This window comes from Xyrauchen texanus, chromosome 22 (assembly GCF_025860055.1).
Source record: "Xyrauchen texanus isolate HMW12.3.18 chromosome 22, RBS_HiC_50CHRs, whole genome shotgun sequence".
Taxonomy (NCBI): Eukaryota; Metazoa; Chordata; class Actinopteri; order Cypriniformes; family Catostomidae; genus Xyrauchen; species Xyrauchen texanus.
In genome coordinates, this window is record NC_068297.1 from 38,368,580 (window position 1) to 38,389,775 (window position 21,196).

At 39.8% G+C, this 21,196-nt stretch overlaps 3 protein-coding genes across 7 annotated transcripts in view; 2 read left to right on the forward strand and 1 right to left on the reverse strand.

The window, feature by feature from the left end:
• tiam2a (TIAM Rac1 associated GEF 2a) overlaps positions 1–3,424 on the forward strand; it is a 172,324-nt gene extending 168,900 nt beyond the window's left edge. For all 4 annotated transcript variants that reach the window (XM_052154135.1, XM_052154134.1, XM_052154132.1 and 1 more), the window contains one exon: positions 1,867–3,424. In XM_052154135.1, coding sequence (XP_052010095.1) covers positions 1,867–2,450 — 584 coding nt within the window. In that variant the 3' untranslated portion in view covers positions 2,451–3,424. The remainder of the gene's footprint in view (positions 1–1,866) is intronic.
• The window catches only part of tfb1m (transcription factor B1, mitochondrial), a 66,193-nt gene that overhangs the window by 4,707 nt on the left and 40,290 nt on the right, over positions 1–21,196 (reverse strand). The window contains exons 7-8 of one of the 2 annotated variants that reach the window (XM_052154145.1): positions 7,002–7,129; positions 4,054–4,359 (exon numbers count right to left, since the gene is read on the reverse strand). In XM_052154145.1, the coding sequence (XP_052010105.1) occupies positions 4,080–4,359; positions 7,002–7,129 (408 nt within the window). In that variant the 3' untranslated portion in view covers positions 4,054–4,079. Of the gene's footprint in view, positions 1–3,615; positions 4,360–7,001; positions 7,130–21,196 lie in introns of those variants that run through there. The other variant, XM_052154144.1, reaches the window with a different exon arrangement.
• On the forward strand, positions 18,747–20,475 carry LOC127662799 (claudin-20). Its single transcript, XM_052154149.1, has 2 exons — positions 18,747–18,787; positions 19,213–20,475. Exon 2 carries the CDS (start codon positions 19,317–19,319, stop codon positions 20,046–20,048), a length of 732 nt encoding a protein of 243 aa, XP_052010109.1. The 5' UTR covers positions 18,747–18,787; positions 19,213–19,316; the 3' UTR covers positions 20,049–20,475.

Below are 21,196 nucleotides of genomic sequence, written 5' to 3' on the forward strand. Positions count from 1 at the left end.
ACCTGCAGCCAAATATGTTATACAGCGCGTACATTTTGAATTGCAAAAATGTTGTCATGTTCATGTAAATTTTATGAGATCAAGCTGAAATTCATCACCTAATAACTTGAAACTTTGTATACACAAGCTGGGTGTCTACAAGAAGCTGTTTAACACATTTTGTGAGAATCAACCTCAAGGTGGCAGTATAATAAGCTCATTCCCATTTTTGCTGACTTAAGAACAGTACAGGCTAGAATAAAATTAATTGTATTTCCTCTAAATACTTCAGTGCCCCCAAATCATATGGTCATGAGCATTTCCATTTCTGCAATAAAAACTACTTTTTCGAACTTGTCCTAAGCCATTAGTCTGATTCGCCCGGCATTTGGTACAGTATGTATTATCTAGAGATGCTCCTAACAAAAAGTTATCGAAAGATTTTCAATTTCTTAGTTGTTTGGAAGATATAAGAATGCATTTTTGGGTGTGGCCTATAATGTCTAATTGGCTTGTATCTTGTGAGCGCAATGTTAAAGAGCACCTATTATGGTTTTTAAACGTGCCTAATTTTGTTTTAAAGATCTCAATCAGTAGATTTACATGCATCCAAGGTCAAAAAACACTTTAATTTGCTCAATATTTTTTTTTTAGTATTACAGTAGACACCTTTTTTTCCCAGTGTCAAAAACGACTTGTTCAATGATCGAGCATTCATTCTAAACTCCTCCTTAACGCCTCCTTTCAGAGAATCTACTCTGCTCTGATTGGTTAGATGTCCCAGTCTGTTGTGATTGGCTTAGTGTAGTGTTTGAGGGCAGGTCAAAGCTGTTCGCGAGCAGCCAATGAAGACCAGAGGCGGGTTTTTTGTTACCAAATTATGTAGGTTAGTACAGGAAGTAAGTCAGGAATTAATAACGACTCGTTTCAGGTGTTCAGAATCAGTTCTTTCTTTTGGGAGTCAATAACTCCATTTGTTGTGCACTTTGATTTTTGAAACATTGCAGACTATTTACATTCTCAAACAGCTCTATAACACACTACATGAAAGGTAATATTTGAAAAAACATAATAGGTGCTCTTTAAAACATAAAACACATGGACAACAGGATAATCTAAACGTAATTAATTTCCAATGCTATGGGGGTGGGCGCTAAGACTTAAGAACATCCTCAAAGTGCAACTGTGATAAAAGCAGTTGAAATTTGATACAAAAAAACAAAACAAAAAACAGTATCTCAGGATCTGTTCTGTCTTTTCTTATCCTCAGATTTTCTTGGACCGCGATGATTGCTGTAAATAATTTGTGAAATCATTTTATTTCAGATGTACAGGGAAAATGGCTGGCATAGCATCAAAAGGGCCGTCCGTTTAGTTTTATCACATAGCAACTAGGGTCAGTACTAGGATACGATCTTTGGGGTCGGGCACAAGGAACGTTTTGAAAATATTCCTTTAAAGAAATAATTCACCCAAAATGAAAATTCTCTCATTATTCACTTACCCTGATGCCATCCCAGATCTGTATGACTGTCTTTCTTCAGCAGAACACAAATGAAGGTTTTTAGAAGATTATAGATTAGCTCTGTCAGATCCTTATAATGCAATTAAATGGGTGCCAGCACTTTGACTGTCCAATTTAGGCAGCATAAAAGTAATCCACAAGACTCAAGTCAATCATTGAATGTCTTCTTTTTGGATGAACTATTCCTTTAACCCCAGACATGGATTGCAGCATGTGCCCAGTGTTGACACCATATAGATACTGTGGAGTGAAAATATCGTATTGAGTACATGGTTTCTTGCAATGATATTTAAGATGACAGAAAGTGTTGGCAGGCTTTACCAGATGTTCATATTCTTACTTAATTTGGCATTTGTTGGCAGGTTCTTCTCGAGCATCTTGGCTCTGCAAACAGCCTTCTAATGACAATTCCCTCAACAATGACCTGCTAAGTCCTGCTCTCCTGGATTCAGACTCTATAAGTATCAGCAGCGAGACCACCAGCAGCGTTGGCGCTTCTCAACTCCTCAGTGGCCTCAAAGAATCCGACATCATAAGCGATGAGCACAGTGAGCGACAGGAGCGTGAAGATTCTCCCAGTTGTATCGAGGCCCAGTTTCAAAGGCTTCGGTTGACAGAGGAGGCCTTGCAGGCGCCCGCTCCCCGTGTGCTGCCAGAGAGCGGAGAAGTGGACACTCCAGAAAGGCGGTCTTCTATTAGACAAGCTCACTTCTACGCAGTGAAACGCAAGCCTGTTAGAGGAGGCACGAATAGCTGGCGACGTAGCAAGGCGGAACTAGTGCAGGTGCGTCGACACAGCCAGACTGATTCAATGGCAAATAGCATGGACCTTAACTCGCTCCTGGAGAAGGACTTTAGTGTGCAAAGTCTGACGTCTGTTGTCAATGAGGACTGCTTTTATGACGGCACCATGGAGACAAAGAACGGTCCTGCAGCAACAAGTTAATAGCATCCTTTACTTGGTCTAAATAACAACACTTAGAAGGGCTTCATCACATCAATGCCTGACCTGATGTGGACTACATTTTTTCCCCATGTAAACTAGGCAAAGTTAGTAGAAAAGTGAGGGGAGCAACAAAGGTTAAATGGATAAGTCTGTCTATCCATTTAACCAATTCAGAGAAATCATAATGATCATTCACCCTTTGTTTTGCCACAGTATGACAGACCTTTATTAAGGCTGATGTTGAGTTGCTTAATTCCCCATGAGTCACAGCACTAATTTACTAAACTGCCCACATAGCAACCGTTTTGCACCACAGAACCAAATTACATGCCTTTACCCTTCTTACTTGGAGTGCTGCTGATGCTAAACTAAAGCCAGTCTGCTCCCACACACATTCACAACCAAGAGCTATCTGAGCTGTGCCTGACTGGAGTTCTAATAAGAGTGAAAACTACTTGATATATTCTGTCAGGTTTTAATTTTGCCTTATATTTTAGACACAACATACACTTCTTGCTTTACATTTTAGTATTGCTACCTTGTCATGGATTTGCTTTTTATTTATTGTTTCATTTGCTGTTTTTTTTTTTTAAATAGTAAGCCAAGCAGTTGGATCAAGACTTGATTTTTCTTCATGTGAAATATTGACAGGAGATTCCTGCATTTATTTTTATCTTAATTAGCGCACCATTCATCACACTCTCATTGATTATTAAGTGGTAAACTGTAAACATAAATTAATTTAATTTAAAGTCTTATGCTGGATTAAATGTGCTTTTTACCACTGAAATAAAGCCTGCAGTTTTCCAAGGCATTTTTTTTATTGTTCAAATTTGTACATAATGTTTTATCATGGATTATTGTAACTTAATTTTTTTTTAGGTTTTATATACATTTGACACTTCAGAGATCAAACTGTTATAGCTGCAATAAAAAGTGTCTCATGTTTTGTTGGGGCTTTTTAATTTGTGTGTCATTTTTGTTCTGAATTATCTGCAAAAAGAGGCAAAGAGGCTTTTTGATAAATACAAAGAAATGATGAATACATTGTGAAATGATTCTCTATAAACACATCAAGACAGAGGCAGGATGAGACACAAATAACTTTTTTCAAGCACACAGTATTATTTTTAGACTAGGAACGTTTTTTTCTTTTTGTAATGTCAATTTTGGCAAACATTTTCTTTCTCTGTCAGATGGTTGGCAGCCCTAGCTAGAACATGATTAAAGCATTCCCATTAGTGTTTTAGGATTTGACAGGTTTTGTGGGTATTCATCTCTTTTCTCCATTATTAGAACAATACAATCCCGTTATACTTCCTACAATTTCTTTAAAAAATTGTGCACAAATTTATTTTCCAATTACTTTTTTGAAAAGCCTTTATTCACTTCCCTGCCAGAGTGTTTGAATGTCAAATTTACGCAGTTCACATGTTTTAAGCTGAACATTTAGCTGTAGCATCTCCTCTAAAATACAACCAGTGTAACACTCCCCCATAGTTATGCTACAGTTATGTTTCTACAGGCATCTGGCATCTACATCCATTTAGCACAGAAAGAAATCATGTGAAAAATTCATGGCTCTGCCGGATGAAAATCTCACCATTGAGAGCAGTCCGCTGTCTCGTGCTAATGGCCACCATTAACATTTCCCTCAATCGTGGTGTGAAGGTGACGCTGTTTTCTATCGCTGCCACACTGTCTCTTTAACTGATGCTTCAGTCGGAGTTCTTCTCTGAAGTCATAGTCGATGAGGCCCTGGTTCTCCTGACAGAGCTTGCTGTAGGCATCTGCTAAAGCCCTGAATTCAGAAATAGAGATCTCCGTGGGCCGCAGTGTAGGATCCACATCGGCGGCGCATAGCAACTCGTCCGTCAGTTCTTGACGCTGTGATTCTGGGAACAGCATTCTGCAGGAAAGAAGAGAACAGTCGTTGCATGCTGAAAACTAGAAAAGTTGCACAGAAGTGGGATTCTAAAAGATTCTCAAATATTGAAAAGCAGTGACATGATGGTAATGCCGCTGCTGGAGTGATAAACGTTCTCCCACATCTTTCTCATTGCAATGATTCATAATTTTTGAATTCACTGCAAAAAGCTGAAAGAAATCTGATTTTAAGCATATCCGATTTAAAACCTTCAGCGTAAACAGTAAAATCTGAAACATTTTGGGATGCATTTCAGTCTGAAGAGTGCCAGGATTTCAAGGACATTCTTTTGTCATTCAGGACATGTCTCTAGCGGTATCTGAATTCACAAATTTTTTACAACTCTTTCCCTACATAGAGAAATCTGACCTGGATACATTAAATTAATAAATAATTATAATAAAAAATAACTACCTTATGCACCAGTAAAGTTTTAATTTATTTTCAAATACATATTTTACCTACGATGACAAAGCTCCATTTTCATCAGTCATTTCTCTAGTCTACTAATAAAATAATGTGCCACATAATTATTTATTTTTGTTAGAACAGTTCAAAACAGTTGTGCTTCTTCTTAGCACCATTCTGAGTAAATTCTAGAGGCTGTTGTGTGTGAAAATCCCAGAAGATCATCAGTTACAGATATACTCAAACCAGCCCGTCTGGCACCAACAATTATTTATGCGATTATCTAATCAGCCAATCATGTGGCAGCAGTGCAGAGAATAAATCATGCAGATACAGGTCAGCAGCTTCAGTTAATGTTTACATCAACCATCAGAATGGGGGAAAAATTTGATCTCAGTAATTTGGACCGTGGCATGATTGTTGGAATATTGTTGATGGGCTGGTTTGAGTATTTCTGTATCTGATGATCTCCTGGGATTTTCACATACAACAGTCTCTAGAATTTACTCTGAATGGTGCCAAAAAACATCAAGTGAGGGGCAGTTCTGTGGACAGAAATGCCTTGTTGATGAGAGAGGTCAACATAGAATGACCAGACTGATAGAACTGACAAAGTCTACGGTAACGCAGATAAACGCTCTGTACAATTGTGGTGAGAAGAATATCATCATGGGTTGGCTTTTTTATGTGGCAAGGGGGGAGGGGGACCTACACAATATTAGGCAGGGGGTTTTAATGTTGTGCCTGATGTATATAACGGTGTGTATATATATATACACACACACATATATATATATATATATATATATATATATATATATATATATATATATAACCCACAGTAATGAGGAAATTGGGTAAGGGGTGAACAATGTGAGAATGCATATTTGTTATCTGGCCCCAGAAAGGATAAAAAAAATAAAATTATAATGTTGGCCCTCAGCACAATCAAAGTTAGCCATCCCTGCCTTTAAATACATGGGTGTTTTGCCAAACATTATTGCATACATTTACATTTACGCATTTGGCAGAGGCTTTTATCCAAAGCTTACAGTGCACTTATTACAGGGACAATCCCCTGGAGCAGCCTGGAGTTAAGTGTCTTGCTCAAGGACACAATGGTGGTGGCCGTGGGGATCGAACCAGCGACCTTCTAATTGCCAGTTGTGTGCTTTAGCCAACTACGCCACCACCACTCTACCATGGGTCTTTAGCGACCCAGCACTTTTTATCTATCAGAAATGGATCTTAAAAATAGATTTTCTAAGCATTTTCAAGAGGATTAGAAAATAATATTTTTTTTATGTATTTTGTTTTTCATATTTCAAAAGAGAATAAAACAAGTGATAGAACAGGATATATTACTTCCATGCAACTGGCTGAAAAAACACATATTGAGCTACACAAAAAGCACAAGCTTTACATAAGCTAAAACACATATGTATTTTCTTGAGTCCAAATAGATGTCCTACTTACAAAATTTCAGTACCGGTAGTACATGCAAATGACAATAGTCATATTATCTAGTTCATATTAACACATGAACCATGTAACCACTTGCTATAGTTTACTTCCACGTTACTTCTTTGTCAAATAGCAATGTCAAATGTAAATCAAGTCAATCACTGAAACAACAGTGCCACCTTGAGTAACAAATAGCATGCATATGTATGTGGACACATTTTTCTAGTAATTAACATGGATATCTCAATGGATATCTCTGTGATAGTAAACGTAGGTAGATGTATGATTTATGAAAGCACAAATATAATAAAGTGATACTACTACATATTTCGGGTCACTAAAGACCCTTTTTAATTAATACATTACAAAATATATATATATATATATTGCGCAATTTTTGCATTTTTTATACATTATTCATAAGAGATAGGTTGAGAATTACAAAAGATGTGGCGTAATATATAAAAAAAAAAAAAAACTAAAGACCAGAGGTCAACATTTAAGAGTTAACCTGACAAACTGTAGGAAAAAGTATTTTAGCATTAAAAAAATATCACCCAAGACTGTGGGAGTAATGTAGTTAATGAAAAGCACTGTCTACAAGCCACAGACAATTGTAGTCCAGATATGTAGGTGTAGAAGATTGAGTAGGGGTAAAAAGACAGGAGTTTGGATGAGTAGTAGAGTGGGAGTAGAGGTAGAGATGGAGAAGTTTTAAGGAACAGTTGATGGAATGGCTGAGAAGTGCTTACTCGATCCCTCTGCAGCAGTGCTTCCTCCGGAACTGGAAGACGTTCTTGACGATTCTCTCGACCAGCTTGAAGGGCTGCTGGATCTGGGGCTGAGCCAGCGGAGTGAAGTGCACCACCCCCACATCCACCTACACACACCACGGGTGATGAGATGCAAACACACACAGACAACAGCATGTTACAGTCAGACATTAAAAGCGCATTCAAGAGCTGAAACGGAATGAGAACTAGTGAGAGAGGTACACGAGCAAAGAGAGAGAGCCTGCAGGAGAGGAGGAGGTGGGTGACGTTGCACCATGACAAGCAAGTTCCGGTTGCCACAGTAACACCTGTTTGAAGGACCATCACAACAAGCCTCTTCAAATGTGAATAGTAAGTAATCCTCTTGTTACACGTTTGCTACTTAAATGTTCTTATAACTGCATTCTAGTGCTGTTAGTAGTCTCTAGATTTTCATGAGCACGTATTGCGGATGATGGGTGTTATGTGATGGTCGAGTTGGTGCTGGTTATTGTCCTGGCAGTGAAGGGGTTGAATAGCGCCAGTCTTCAGCATCTTTCTCGACCAGTTCTCAGTCAGCATAAAGCTTATATGACACTGTTTAAGTAACCGTGCCATAGACGGTACAGCCGTCCACGCACCTCTTCAGATCACATTTACTAGCTCCGTATTTCTCTCACTCCGTTAAAGGGCAGCTCTTCGCCCCAGTGTGCGCAATAAAAAGAAATAGTGTGCAAACACCAGCACAGCCACCAGCAGAGAATCAAATGTCTGGTCGCACACCAGACGAGAAGTGCTATGCAAAATCACGGGCAGGACGTATAATGTATGCAGGTATCGTAGTTTAATTTGTGTCAAAAAATAATCTATATAAATGACATTATTTTTGTGCATTTAAATACTTTAGTGAATAAAAGAGTAAAACATCACAAATCAGCTCTGTTCATGCAGTCTGCCTTTGTCTACATGAACAGGTCATAAAAGACAGTGGATGCATGGCTCATGGAGCTCAATGGCAGTCAGATTTAATGGCAGTCAATGGCAGATACCTGTACTGTTTAAATCAGTGGCACAAAAGATATATGGTGATTGGACAAGAGGCTCGAAACATGTCATTTTGGGTTCCCCACGGACGCCCTGCATCTGGGAGTCTATGGGGACTGCATAACTGCTATTTGCATTGGATCTTCCTCTCATAGCCTATTGGATATTGGGATTTCAATCATTTTAGTTTTGTCCTGCCTGGAAGCCTGATTCTCTATATGATGATTGGTCGAGCTTTCAAATGGGCAGAACTTTGCAACACACAGACAATAATTGTATGTGACTGACAGCGTATGAATTGTAATATCACGCTTTTGAGAGCAGAGCATTCGGCAGCTCAGAGATACACACACAGTTATTTACTATATGACAACATAGCTATTTGGCCTATTTTCTTGCAAAAAACAATTTAGAGCTAAGTTAATTATTTTTGTTGAGAGATTTCACTGTTTGAGTAGAAGTTTGAGCAGTTTTAAGAGCAACATTGCAGACACCGAAAAAACTGCTGATTAGTAGATTGTAGATTACTATTTTATAAGGGTAACTTGACTACTTAAACATTATGAGCAACTTGATAGAGTATAGTTTCAAAGTGGCAGACCTAACACTGCTCTGTTTTTCTTTCAGCTAACTATGTACTGTGTATGTACTGTATCATGAAATGTGGAAACGTTTAATTGCTGTCTCCACCCCTCCAGTTCCTGTAGTTATATAGGGCTTGTTATAAAATCCATAATAGAGATACAGAAGAAAACACAATTAGTTGTAGGTGGCAGAGAAAATATGCAAATTGATTTAATGCTGCATTTCAGCAGTGTTGCTTGCTGTGGTATCACATAAAACCAACTGCAGTCATGCAGGACGTTTATGTGGTGGTTGAGTGGGCTTTCTAGAACAGGGTGAGAGCCATCCACTCTTGGGCTCTCTTTAAATAAATTAAGGGCAGGATACAAGGATTTAAATTATTTTTTTTTTTTACAAGGATACAAATGCTACTGACGGGCATTTGGGGCCACAAAACCGCACTACATTGGAGATGACAGAGATGTGGAAATGTGACAAGAGCTTTCAGAAACCATTTCAATCTGCCATCATCTGCCTCAGTTGTTCAGAAAGAGCGGCAACATTAAGGAAATCAATTTGGCCACCTGTCACTTACCTTGCTCTGAGTGCTGTTATTAAAGCAGACTGATATCAAAATGAAATTGGAAACAGTTGGTTGAGTTTTCTATAGCTAAATTCAGTCTGTGCTAACCGAAATTCAAAACACTGCCCCCGATGGCCAAAGCGATTGTTTGGCGTATGGACATGAGTGTACTTTCCGTGTGAAATGTCCATGGAGGGGCGCCAAAAGCAAGTTGCGAAGAGAATTGTTTTTTATCTGTGCAGGCTGTAATACAGTGAAGACAAATGCATATTTTATAAACTGAACCCCCAAACCCCAAATCTAAGCCTAACCAGTGGAGTAAATATGTTCTGTAATATTAAAGGGGAAACTGCAACCTCCATATTGCACTTGTCACTGATCATTGAACGTGATTACTTCCTGGTTTCAATGCAGGATTTGAACCCGGGTCTCCCATGATGCTGACCCAATGCGTTTCAAATCACCCCACAGGGAAAGTAAACACACTGGAATCGATGCAAAAATCTCTGATAGTCGATGCTGCTTGTCAGTGAGTTGGCACAATGTGGCCGATCCTAAGGTACCGGTACTTTCTGAAAACAACAATCTTCTCATGCGATCGTGTTGTTTTCAGTCACAGAATCTCTGTCACTTTTGTTCTGAATGTCTGAAAATGTTGCAAGGTATATTCAAATCTCCTTTGTCTCAAAGAAACACTGATAAGTGAATGATTAAAATTTCACTCTCCACTGAAGAATTAGACCATTTTTATTCCATAGCTTGGGATTTAGGAGAATGACTAGATTAATTCATGTATTGGTACAGGCAGCAGCATTTCTGCTAAAAGGACTGAGCCAATTCATCTGGAGAATGATTTATGGAACAGAGCTACATGGTGTAAATTGCCACTTGCCTGTAATATTTACCACAGCAACCATTAATTCTATTCTACCTTAAATCAACTCCACGCTAAAGACCCCATGAAATCGCTCAGGGAGTTCAGGAAATCTGGGTGGGACATATCATTTCGGCCCTAAATAACCAAAAGACTTCAGTTTACATCACAGCCATGAACCATGATTTGCAACTAGTTTGTCGGCTGCAGGGGGAAGGACAACCTCATTCAAGAGAGCATTTGACTGGATGAAAATCTATGTAGTGCAACGCGAGTAATCAATATTTTCAGTGTGTAGTGAAATTTACATAAAAGGTCAAGAGGCAGGATTTTAATATATATATATATATATATATATACATACACACACACTGTATATATATCTAGAGATATATATCTGTTGACCGCTCTCATCAACAATGCATTTCAATCTGCAGAACTGCCGCTCACTGGATGTTTATTGGTTTTGCACCATTCTGAGTAAATTCTAGAGACTGTTGTGCATGAAAATCCCAGAAGATCATCAGTTACAGAAATTCTCAAACCAGCTTGTCTGGCACCAACAATCATGTCATGGTCCAAATCACTAAGATCACACTTTTTTCCCCATTCTGATGGTTGATGTGAACATTAACTGAATCTCCTGACCCGTATCCGCATTCTTTTATGCACTGCTGCTACACGATTGGCTGATTAGTCAAGTCAATTTTATTTGTATAGCGCCTTTCACAACACACATTGTTTCAAAGCAGCTTTACAGAAGATCAGGCATTAACAGACGATAAAATTATAATGTCGATGAATCATCATTGTGTAATTAGATAAAATATGATTGTTTATCGTTTTTAAAAATAAGTAATTAAATAATCATTGTATTAATAACCACAGTGAGCAAGCTGAAAGCGACTGTGGCAAGGAACACAAAACACCATTAGTTAATCCCATGGATGTTTGTTTTTGCCAGACAGGCTGGTTTGAGTATTTCTGTAACTGCTGATCTCCTGGGATTTTCACACACAACAGTCTCTAGAATTTACTCAGAATGATGCCAAAAACAATAAACATCCAGTGAGCGGCAGTTCTGTGTATGGAAATGCCTTGTTGATAAAAGAGGTAAACAGAGAATGGACAGACTGGTTTGAACTAACAAAGTCTATGGTAACTCAGATAACCGCTCCGAAAAATTGTGCTGAGAAGAGGTTGGCACCGTTTTGGCGGCACAAGGGGGACTGTGGCAGGGCGGAGGGCGGGGCCGGTCGTGATACACACCCGGTCCCGTATTAGGCTAATTATGCCTCCGTGAGGTTTAAAGGCTGACTGCAGAGGGCCGTGCGGGAGAGAGAGATTGTTAGCGGACATGTCCGTCATGTGTGTTTATGTTGTCTTTTAAGTTTACCATTAAACTATGATTTATATCGTCAAGCCGGTTCTCTGATACGCCGCAGCTTGTTCCTCAACCACTCCTCCACCATTTATCGGAAGACAGCCGTGCCTCTCCAGGCGGATCCGAGGCAGTCCTTCAGCCCCTGGCGGACGGAACACCCCGCCGCGTTCTCGGGGAACAGAAGGGGTCTCCCCCGCCCCTGGCAGCGGTCCTCTCGCTCCAGGCGGTCGCCAGTGAGCCCCTCCCCGCTCGCGGTCGGCGGTCTTAAACCCTGCTGCGTTTCAGCGGCCGGTAGGCCACTCCTGCGCCCCTGGCAGCGGCCCTGACCGCTCCAGGCGGTCGGCTAGGAGCCCCTTCTCCCCTCGCGGTCAGCGGCCATCGTCCTCGTTCAGGCGGCTGGGCTCCTCGTCCCCCGGCAGATGGCCGCGGCTGCTCTGTTTGGGGGGATGGTAGTGGCGAGAACTCTACTACGGCGCATCCCTCCTCCTTCCCGGGCTTCGGCACCAGTGTAAAGGTATTCAATGGAAAGGAGGAGGCAAGAACCGGCTTGACGATATAAATCATAGTTTAATGGTAAACTTAAAAGACAACATAAACACACATGACGGACATGTCCGCTAACGATCTCTCTCTCCCGCACGGCCCTCTGCAGTCAGCCTTTAAACCTCACGGAGGCATAATTAGCCTAATACGGGACCGGGTGTGTATCACGACCCGGCCCCGCCCTCCGCCCTGCCACAGGGACCTACACAATATTAGGCAGCCGGTTTTAATGTTATGGTGATAAGTGTGCACATATATATATATATATATATATATATATATATATATATATATATATATATATATGAAAGTAAGAAAGTAGTTCCATGCACAAATGCATTTTTATGACCATACTCGGTTTTTCCTAATTTTTTAAAATGTACTTGTTCACTGAACTGTTGTATATAAGCAATATCACACTCATAATCGTGCTATATGGGCCTAAATCAGCACTGCTGTAATTATCTCGTGGCCTTGTGCCTGTGGCCGAATCACAGCAGTGCTGATGTAGGGCCATATCGCACTCTTGCTCATGTGATATTGCTTAAATATACATATACATATACATATATATATATATATATATATATATATATATACATATATATATATATATATATATATATATATATATATACACACACACACACATACACACAGTCTATATGCATATATAAATATACATATTCTGTATATATGTAGAAAGAGTGAAAGAGAGAGAGAGAAACGTATATATTGTGTTAAACATATATTGTGTGATTAAAAATCTGATATACAGATGCCTAAAAAGTGGCAAACCCCTTTCAGCAAAAACTGTCATTTGCACATCCGTTTGCACCTGAGCATAACTGCACCCCAATACAAACGGTGTGAAGTTTAATTGGTCTTTTCTAAGGAAAATTATCGAATCGAGGTGACAGCCCTTAGGGCTATCTGAGTAACTATAATTTCCTTTACACAGTGAACAATGGGGTATATAGCTGGGGAATGCCTACAGAGAGGAATACAAAAAAGTCCTGTAAGGAGTAAGGAATACATTAATCATGACAGCACTTTCAAACGACAACCACGGTTACTTCGGATCTGATGAGGAAGCTGAACGAGTGGAGAAAGTAACCGGCGCAGCCTGACAGGGCTTTTGCCAGAGAGAGGCTTGTTTTTACTGTTCGACTGGCTCTTCCCACGCTTCATGAACAGCCCAAGGCATCGATGGGAAACAAAGGCACCACTGATGTGCTTCTGAGATATAAAATGCTTCGCAGGAAGACTCTCTCCAACCTATGAGACTTCAGATTTCTAAGGTGTCTAGATGAGGATATAAGGCAAGACGGACAGTGAGGAAAAGCATGTTAAAAGGGCTAACCCTTTAGGAATGCCAGGCCAGTGAAAAGCATTCCCATTTGATTGAACAGTAAATCCACAAGAAAAAGCACCAGGGTCATAAATCAAAGTGGTGTGGAAACCTGCGCACTTCCCTCTTGTACAGCGGAAAGTAATTTCCATTTATTATTGTGAATTTAAACAGTCATTTCTGTAGCAGTTGCGTTAAACCCATTTTGACATCTGCATTACGTGCAAACAGCTACAGCAGGGTAATGAAATGAGTCCTCCATCAACAGCTGTGAATAACAAATGAATCGGATGCCTAAATAATAAAAAGGCACATGCAAATGAAAAAGACCACTTGTCCACTCAAGCCCATGATAGCTTGAGGTGATAAAATCAAGGCACCATGCTTATAATTGCTTTCGGCATCTTCACACGTCAGCTCCCAACACATCCGCATTCCCTGGGTGCATGTCAACAGCCCCCCTTACACATTTTCGTTCATTATTTATTTTCCAGCACAACCCCAGCATCAGCACTTAGACACACTAGGTGAAGACACACAAAGCAGCAGAAACAGAAGACATTTGTCATCCCCACACGCCACCAGGGCCCAAATGCATGCCAACTGAAGGTCATCACCAGCAAAGGTACAAGAGCACACCACCCTTTCAGACCTGCTGTCAATCGGTTCGCTGTGTAGAAGTATTGATTTCATAGAGGGAGGAAGACAACAACAGCTGACCTCCTGCTCCAATTTTTGTGCATCACAAACTTGTTTGTTATCCAGGTAAAGGCTTACAGAATTTGCTGACACAAAAGACAGCTTTAAGGTGCCTGTCTGGCATCAAAAATCAAGCCACGCTTGAAATCACTAAGATCACATTTTTTCACCCATTCTGATGGTTGATGTGAACATCAACTCCATGGCTCCTGACCCATATATGCATGATTTTATGCACTGCTGTCACACGATTGGCTGAGTAGATAATCGCATTAATTAGTATGTGTACAGTTGTTCCTAATAAAGTGATCACTGAGTGGATAGATAGATAGATAGATAGATAGATAGATAGATAGATAGATAGATAGATAGATAGATAGATAGATAGATAGATTGAATGTCTTTTCAGAGATATATTAAGAGCATGTTTTGTCCTTCATTGCCCTCTTTGTCATTTCTAAACCAAGGCCATATAGCCACTCCCTCCCTGCAGCAGCAAGAGGACACATGGAGGACGAGAGGGGTGGGGGTGCAGGGGTTTATAGGGGCAGCAGCTGTGAGTTCATCCTCCTGCGGTGTGAATGTTCCTGCTCAGTGGTGGGTCATATGATTAGGGCTGATAGAGGCGCATTGCCACTATAGTGGAACACCTTGAATTCCAGTTGAAAGGGACATGCCAGTTTACCTTAGACACATACGTGCATATTTCTACTGCTCATCTTCCAATAAAACAGCTTTTTTACCTGACAGATTTTTAGTAATTTAGACAAAAACAAGAGTGCTGCAAAAACTGGCTCTAAAAAATAAGAAATAAAATAATGTGGTTTATGCTTCAAGTATAAAAAAATCTGCCAATTGATTGACAAAATTCACAAAATTCTAGATTTAAAAAAAAAAGAAGTATTAATATATCTTGCACAATTCTCAAGTAAAACCAGAAGTTTGTTTAATTAACAACATACCTAGTGAAAACTTTATTTATTTTGTTGCTAAGTAAATATAACGAAAAGATTAAGTACTTTTTACATTGAATACGTTAGTTTAAGCGTGAACTTAGAAGCTAGAGCATTCATTATTACATGTTTGAATGTAGAATTGACTTAATGTTTTTAAGTAAATATTATTCATGGTTGTTTGTTATCTTTACAATGTGTCATCATGTATAAATCCTGCAAAGTAGAAAACTTTGTATTTATTTGCAAATTTGAGTAATTTTCACAGGTAAATAAAACTTTTCGAAGCTAGTGTTCCAAGCACACTGAACATTTTTGGTTTTATAGAATTAAATTATGGACATTGGATCAAAATAATGAACATAAGTTTCCTTAATATGAAATGAAAAAATATGAAACTATTTTGTGTTGCATAAACCTAAAGGAATTGAGTTAACCTCACTTAAATTAAAACTGTCCAAATTACACAACATAACTTAACAGCTTGCTGCTAGCTAGCAACAATACACATTAGCATATAATACAAATATTTTTGTTCAGTATGGCAATAATACTGCTGCTGAGAATCTACTGAGAATCCTCAATCATTTTGTACGCTGATGATCTTTTAGTTTTTGCTTCATGACAATAACAATATACACACATTGTTCAGCAAAGTACAATGTTGTAAATCACAAAACCACCTCGACCTAACCATTAGCTTCACTCTTCTCCACAATGGTAACCATGAAAAATATACACCATGACAGAAACGTCTCTAAATCCCAACATAACAGAACATTAAACACTATCAATTCTCCTATTTCTTTCATTTTGTGTAGAAATACATTAAAATAACACTTAATTTCAAAATTTACTCTCCAAATCCAGTCTCATGCAAAGCATCTGAGAAATGTAAATTCCCTGTACCATTTCAGAATTCAACAAAACTTTATCACACAGTCCCAACACAATTGGATTAAGTAAACACTAGGGATGCACCTGGATCGGTATCGGCTCCAATACTGATGTTTTAAACAGATCAGATATTGGTCCGACGAGCCAGATCCAAATCCAATACTGTGTGTTAGTCATATTTGTTGCTGTCAAGCTCAAAATGATATAAAAGAATCATAAAAACACAATTAAAGTAGTTCATATGACCCGTGCATTTTATTCAAAGCCACTTGAAGACGTGCGATACCTTTTGGTGAATCACAAAAGGCTGTGTTTAATAAATAAACGCATGCGCCGTTCCAGCGTACCAGTTAATGGCGCTGCTCTGCTGATACACACACTCTCACGCTTATTTTTAGCCTTCACGCTCTACTCACGAATAACATCTCAGATGTAGATGCTCATTAGTTTGGTTCACTTATAATATGCATTAATTATGGCACTGGAGGTGAATTTTTTTTTTTTTTTCAGAATTTGAATAGAAGTGAACTAAACTACTATGAACTTGCCTACAAACAGACACATATAGGACTTCCTGGAGAGTTCAGAATGTCAGAATAAAAGCATGAGGGTTTAAAAGTTCCACACAATAATGTAAAGATATTCTAAACTGATTATGCCAAAAAAAACAAAAACAACACTGTATCGGCCGATACTGAGATTTCCGTTATCGGAAGGGAAGAGAAAAAGTGGTATCTGTGCATCCCTAGTAAACACAGTTGGATTATACACAATGAAATTGTGTTGAGACCGAATGCTAAAGAATTGTGTTGGATTAAATTAATTTAATAATGTCAGTTGAGAAAGCAATTAAAAATGCTGAGCGAACACTATCTGTTAGAAGTCCGAATCAATTTGGTCATTTCCAATCAATGTAATCATTTCACTATTTTATGATGGTGTTAAATTTTACTTGGACTTTACACAATATAATTATGTTCTCATCTCAAACATAAATGTATTAGTTTGAATTTAAGTGTACAGGTTTAGTATATTCAAAAGAGCTTTCCATTTTTTTCAGTGCACTGGGCATGAATTATGAATGAGCTTGCATGGTTTCACTGTTTGCTAGTTTATTTACACTGTTTTTATTGTTAATTTGGTATTTACGTTTGGTAACTTTTTGTTTTGTGCAGTCTGAAGATCACTTACTACTTAAAATAACACATTCATGATCAAAAAAAGGATCTGTTGATTGTCACCGTCATCGTGTTTAAACATCAAGGGCTGAGGTCTGCATGCACATCTTATTTCTATTGCCAATAATGCAAGATGTTGTCTTAAAGACAATATAGCATGCATTAAGGTTCCCTGTGGAAGGCCACACCTGTGGCATGTCATGTGGTACATGATAAAATGTGTTTGTAAGGAAAGATCAAAATGTGACATGTTTTAGTAATACGTTCATTTAAATGTAGTTAAATTTAACCAAATAAAGTTGGTAACACTTTACAATAAGGTTCCATTTGTTAAAATTAGTTATCAACATTTAGTTAACTTGAACTAACAATGAAAAAGACTTAAGCATTTGTTAGTTAATTTCAACTTATATTAATACATATTTAAAATCAAAGGTTGTATTAGTTATCATTAGTTAATGCACTATGAACTAACATGAACTAACAATGAACAATTGTATTTTTATTAACTAACATGAACAAAGATTAATAAATGATGTAACATATATGTTGTTAATTGTTTGTTCATGATACATAATGCATTTACTAATGTTCACAAATGGAACCTTTTATGTACCATAAATATTATAATTGTAAGTAAACATTACTGTAAAAACTTGCGAAATAAAAATTAAGTAAATCTTACTAGTCATTTTTTTCAGAGAACACTATGCAGCTAATACGTAGATTAAAACAAAAATGTACCAGTATTTGATTAAAACAAGCCTAATTCATTTGGGGAACAATCTTCAAAGTGAGTGGTCTACTGTGACAGAAAAGGGGATGGAAACATTTAGAAATGGGTAAAATGGCTTTTATTCCTAACAACTAGTATTTTATAAATGTAGAAAAAAGCACCAAAAACAAGATGTTGAGGGGTGAGTGAGTTTGTGCTGTTGATCGTTTGCCTAGCCAATATCTAACACATTCAATGTATGATGTAGCTGGTAGCCTATACAGCGTCAAAAATATAAACCAATATTTCATAAAAACAAGCATAATTTATATTGAGGACAACCTACACATTTGTATGGTAAAGTGAGTGGTCTGTGACAGAAAAGGGGTTTAAACATTTAGATATCAGTAAAACCGCTTCCTGAAAACTTTAAAGTATTTTATTAATTTAGAATCCAGTGTACGCCAAGAGCAACGAACAAAAATGGAGGTAGTTGGAAAAAAAGATGTTGAATAAGGTGATTGTTCGCATAATGTCAATAGCCTAAACACGTATGACGTGTAGACATCAGCAGAAATATGAACCGATATTTCATGTAAACAAGCAGACTCTGAACATAAAGAAAATGAGACAAAAGTTTACATTTGCAATTACGACGTTGGTGTGAATCTAACGCTGACTAAATACGATCATGGTTAGGTTTTAAAATCTTTGCGCTTATAAATAACGCAACGATCATACAGGACACTTTCAGGCGCGCAACTTAAGAGACCGCGGCTGCGTGACGTACTCGATCATTCGTGCAGCTTTGAAAACGGCATCCTCGCTCCATCACGGATGTCCTCTCATACAGCGCTGCAGCCGAGGACACTGAGAATATTTACGACCGCGTACCCTCTGTTTATGTATTTACCAGAGTGTGTGCGCGCGTGCATGTATGTGTGTGTTTGTGTGTGTGCTCGGAGACCTGACGAGTCATAGCTCGCTCTGCACCAGCCGAGGTAAGGACAGGATTTCTGCATTCCTCTCCTTATTATAAATAAACCTTTCAATCTCCGCTGTGAGACACAATATTAAAGGTTTCTGTTACTGCCTAATACAAATGAAAAGAAAAATGTGCAGCCAAGCTGTGCACGTGTGTCGAAGACGATACTTTATTTCATTTACCTGATTGCATGGAAAACTGATACAGACTTCAGTGATGAGATATCGCAACGCCGAGTGCATACACTGCAACTCCTCCTATAACTCGTTTGTTCTATCCAGATACCGGCATGAGGCATGAACAGAAAAGGCATAACAGCAGCACTAAAATCAAAGTCAGGAACCTGCTTCCTCATCATGTGTACTGTGTGCATGCTTCTCTTTGTTCCCAGTGTGCTGGGGGAGGAGGACACTAGTGTAATTCTCTCGCTTATTTCCTCAGGAAGGCGCAAATGCTGAGACGTCTCTGCTGTTGCAGTTGCCACCGAAGGAGAGGAGACTAGGCAAGCCTGGGTGAATGTTGGCCGGGTTAAGATCCACGGCAGGATGGCGTCCACGGGCACGCAGATCTTTGCCTTCGTGCTGGCACTGCTAGGCATCCTGGGTGCCACGGTGGCCACATTACTGCCCAACTGGAAGGTGAGCGCGGACGTTGGCTCCAACATCATTACTGCCATCTCTCAAATGCAGGGGCTGTGGATGGACTGCACCTGGTACAGCACGGGCATGTTCAGCTGTACGTTGAAATACTCTGTGCTGGCGCTGCCCGCGTACCTGCAGACGGCACGCACCACTATGGTGCTTTCCTGTGTGTTGGCGGCGCTGGGATTGTGTTTGGCCTCACTGGGTCTGAAGTGCACTCGCTGGGGTGGGGGATGGCGCGCTAAACGCCACGCCGCCATGGCGGCCGGATCCTGCTTCGTGGCCTCCGGCTTCCTTTGCCTTGTGCCTGCCTCCTGGTACACAAATGAGGTCATTGTCAGCTTCCTCGATGCCAACGTGCCCGAGAGCAACAAGTTTGAGCCGGGCGGTGCCGTCTACGTAGCCTTCATCTCATCTGGTTTCCTCTTCGTGGGTGGATCCATTTTCTGTTTCTCTTGCTCGGGTAAGCGGCATGGCCCCCAGGATTTGATACTGCTCCCTCCAGACAAACTCCTCTTGCAGCAGCAACAGCAACTACTGCAACAACAGCAACAACAGGACCAGCTCCAGCACCAGTACTGCTCTCTCTCACCTCTGGATAATAAGACTGGCTACAGCCTGCAGGACTACGTATAACGGGAAACCAGTGGAGGAGCTGGACATGTGCTACGCACTGCCACTCAACTCCTCTGGCTCTCGCGATTACGAGACGACAGGGCGAGAAGGATGACTTTGAAGTCTTTCCCACCAACAATCCCTCTCTCCCCTTTAGAGATCATCAAGCACAAGTGGTGGAGGCATTCCCCCAAGTGACGTCTTGGAACAGACGGATTGTGAATTGTGAGGGGCAAGTGGGAGCAACACTGCAGTGTGCAGGCGATAAATAAATGCACATATCCAGCATCTTCATAAATCTTATTAAAGTGTTCCTCTGGGAACGGATTAGTAACAAGGGAATGTTTCTGCTACTTAACCCCCCCCCCCCCACCCTCCCCTCCTCTTTCACAGAGATTGAACTTGGAGGCAATCGCTTGGTAACCTCTGTTCAAAGTAAGATGGCAATATGTCTCTGAGAGGCAATAGTATGGGAGAATTGTTTGGGAGATTTCTTTTTCTACTTGAGTAATGGTTGCGTTAATGAAGTTTCTCGTCTTATTTTGGTAGCTGTTAGGATGATTGATATTCTGCCTAAGCATGCTTTCTGAAGCCTGTGCATAATGCAGTGGAATGCCTGATGTAGACTGAATTGTAGCCATATAGCCTGTGCCTAAAGAGCTGTCATATATAAACCGCTGAAACTGTTTGGAGGAGAGAGTATATAGGTGTTGCTGGGTCAGGCATGTACGTGAAACTCCATATCGAGGCTGCGAGTGGACGGTGTGGCATTGTGCTGTTCAATACTTCAATGTATGTTTCCCCAGACAAAAAGAAGCTGCCTTGAGCTCAGTGCATGCTCTTCGCCACTCACACACACTTACTGCTGCATGTGTGCTTTTCACTCATGCTGCTACTCACTGCCATGGAAACGGTATTCTACACCCAAATACGTGTATTGTCTAGAGGGAGGGAGAATGGTGGTCGTCTCTATATTGGGCTGCTCACGATGTGCCGGAGGCTGTCATGAATCACTCCAGCCCACAGCAGGGGTTGGTGTCTAGAGACAAAGCCCTTTTCGACACTCTTTCTCAGATGAGAGGGTCCTTGCCCTGCTGACCAACTCTGATATTTAGGACATAATCAGTAAAAAGTGTACATAGAGCAGTTTTGTTTTAAGAAACAGAGAT

Excerpts from the sequence above, each read along its gene's own strand:
- LOC127662799 (XM_052154149.1), top strand. The coding sequence starts at position 19,317 with ATGGCGTCCACGGGCACGCAGATCTTTGCCTTCGTGCTGGCACTGCTA.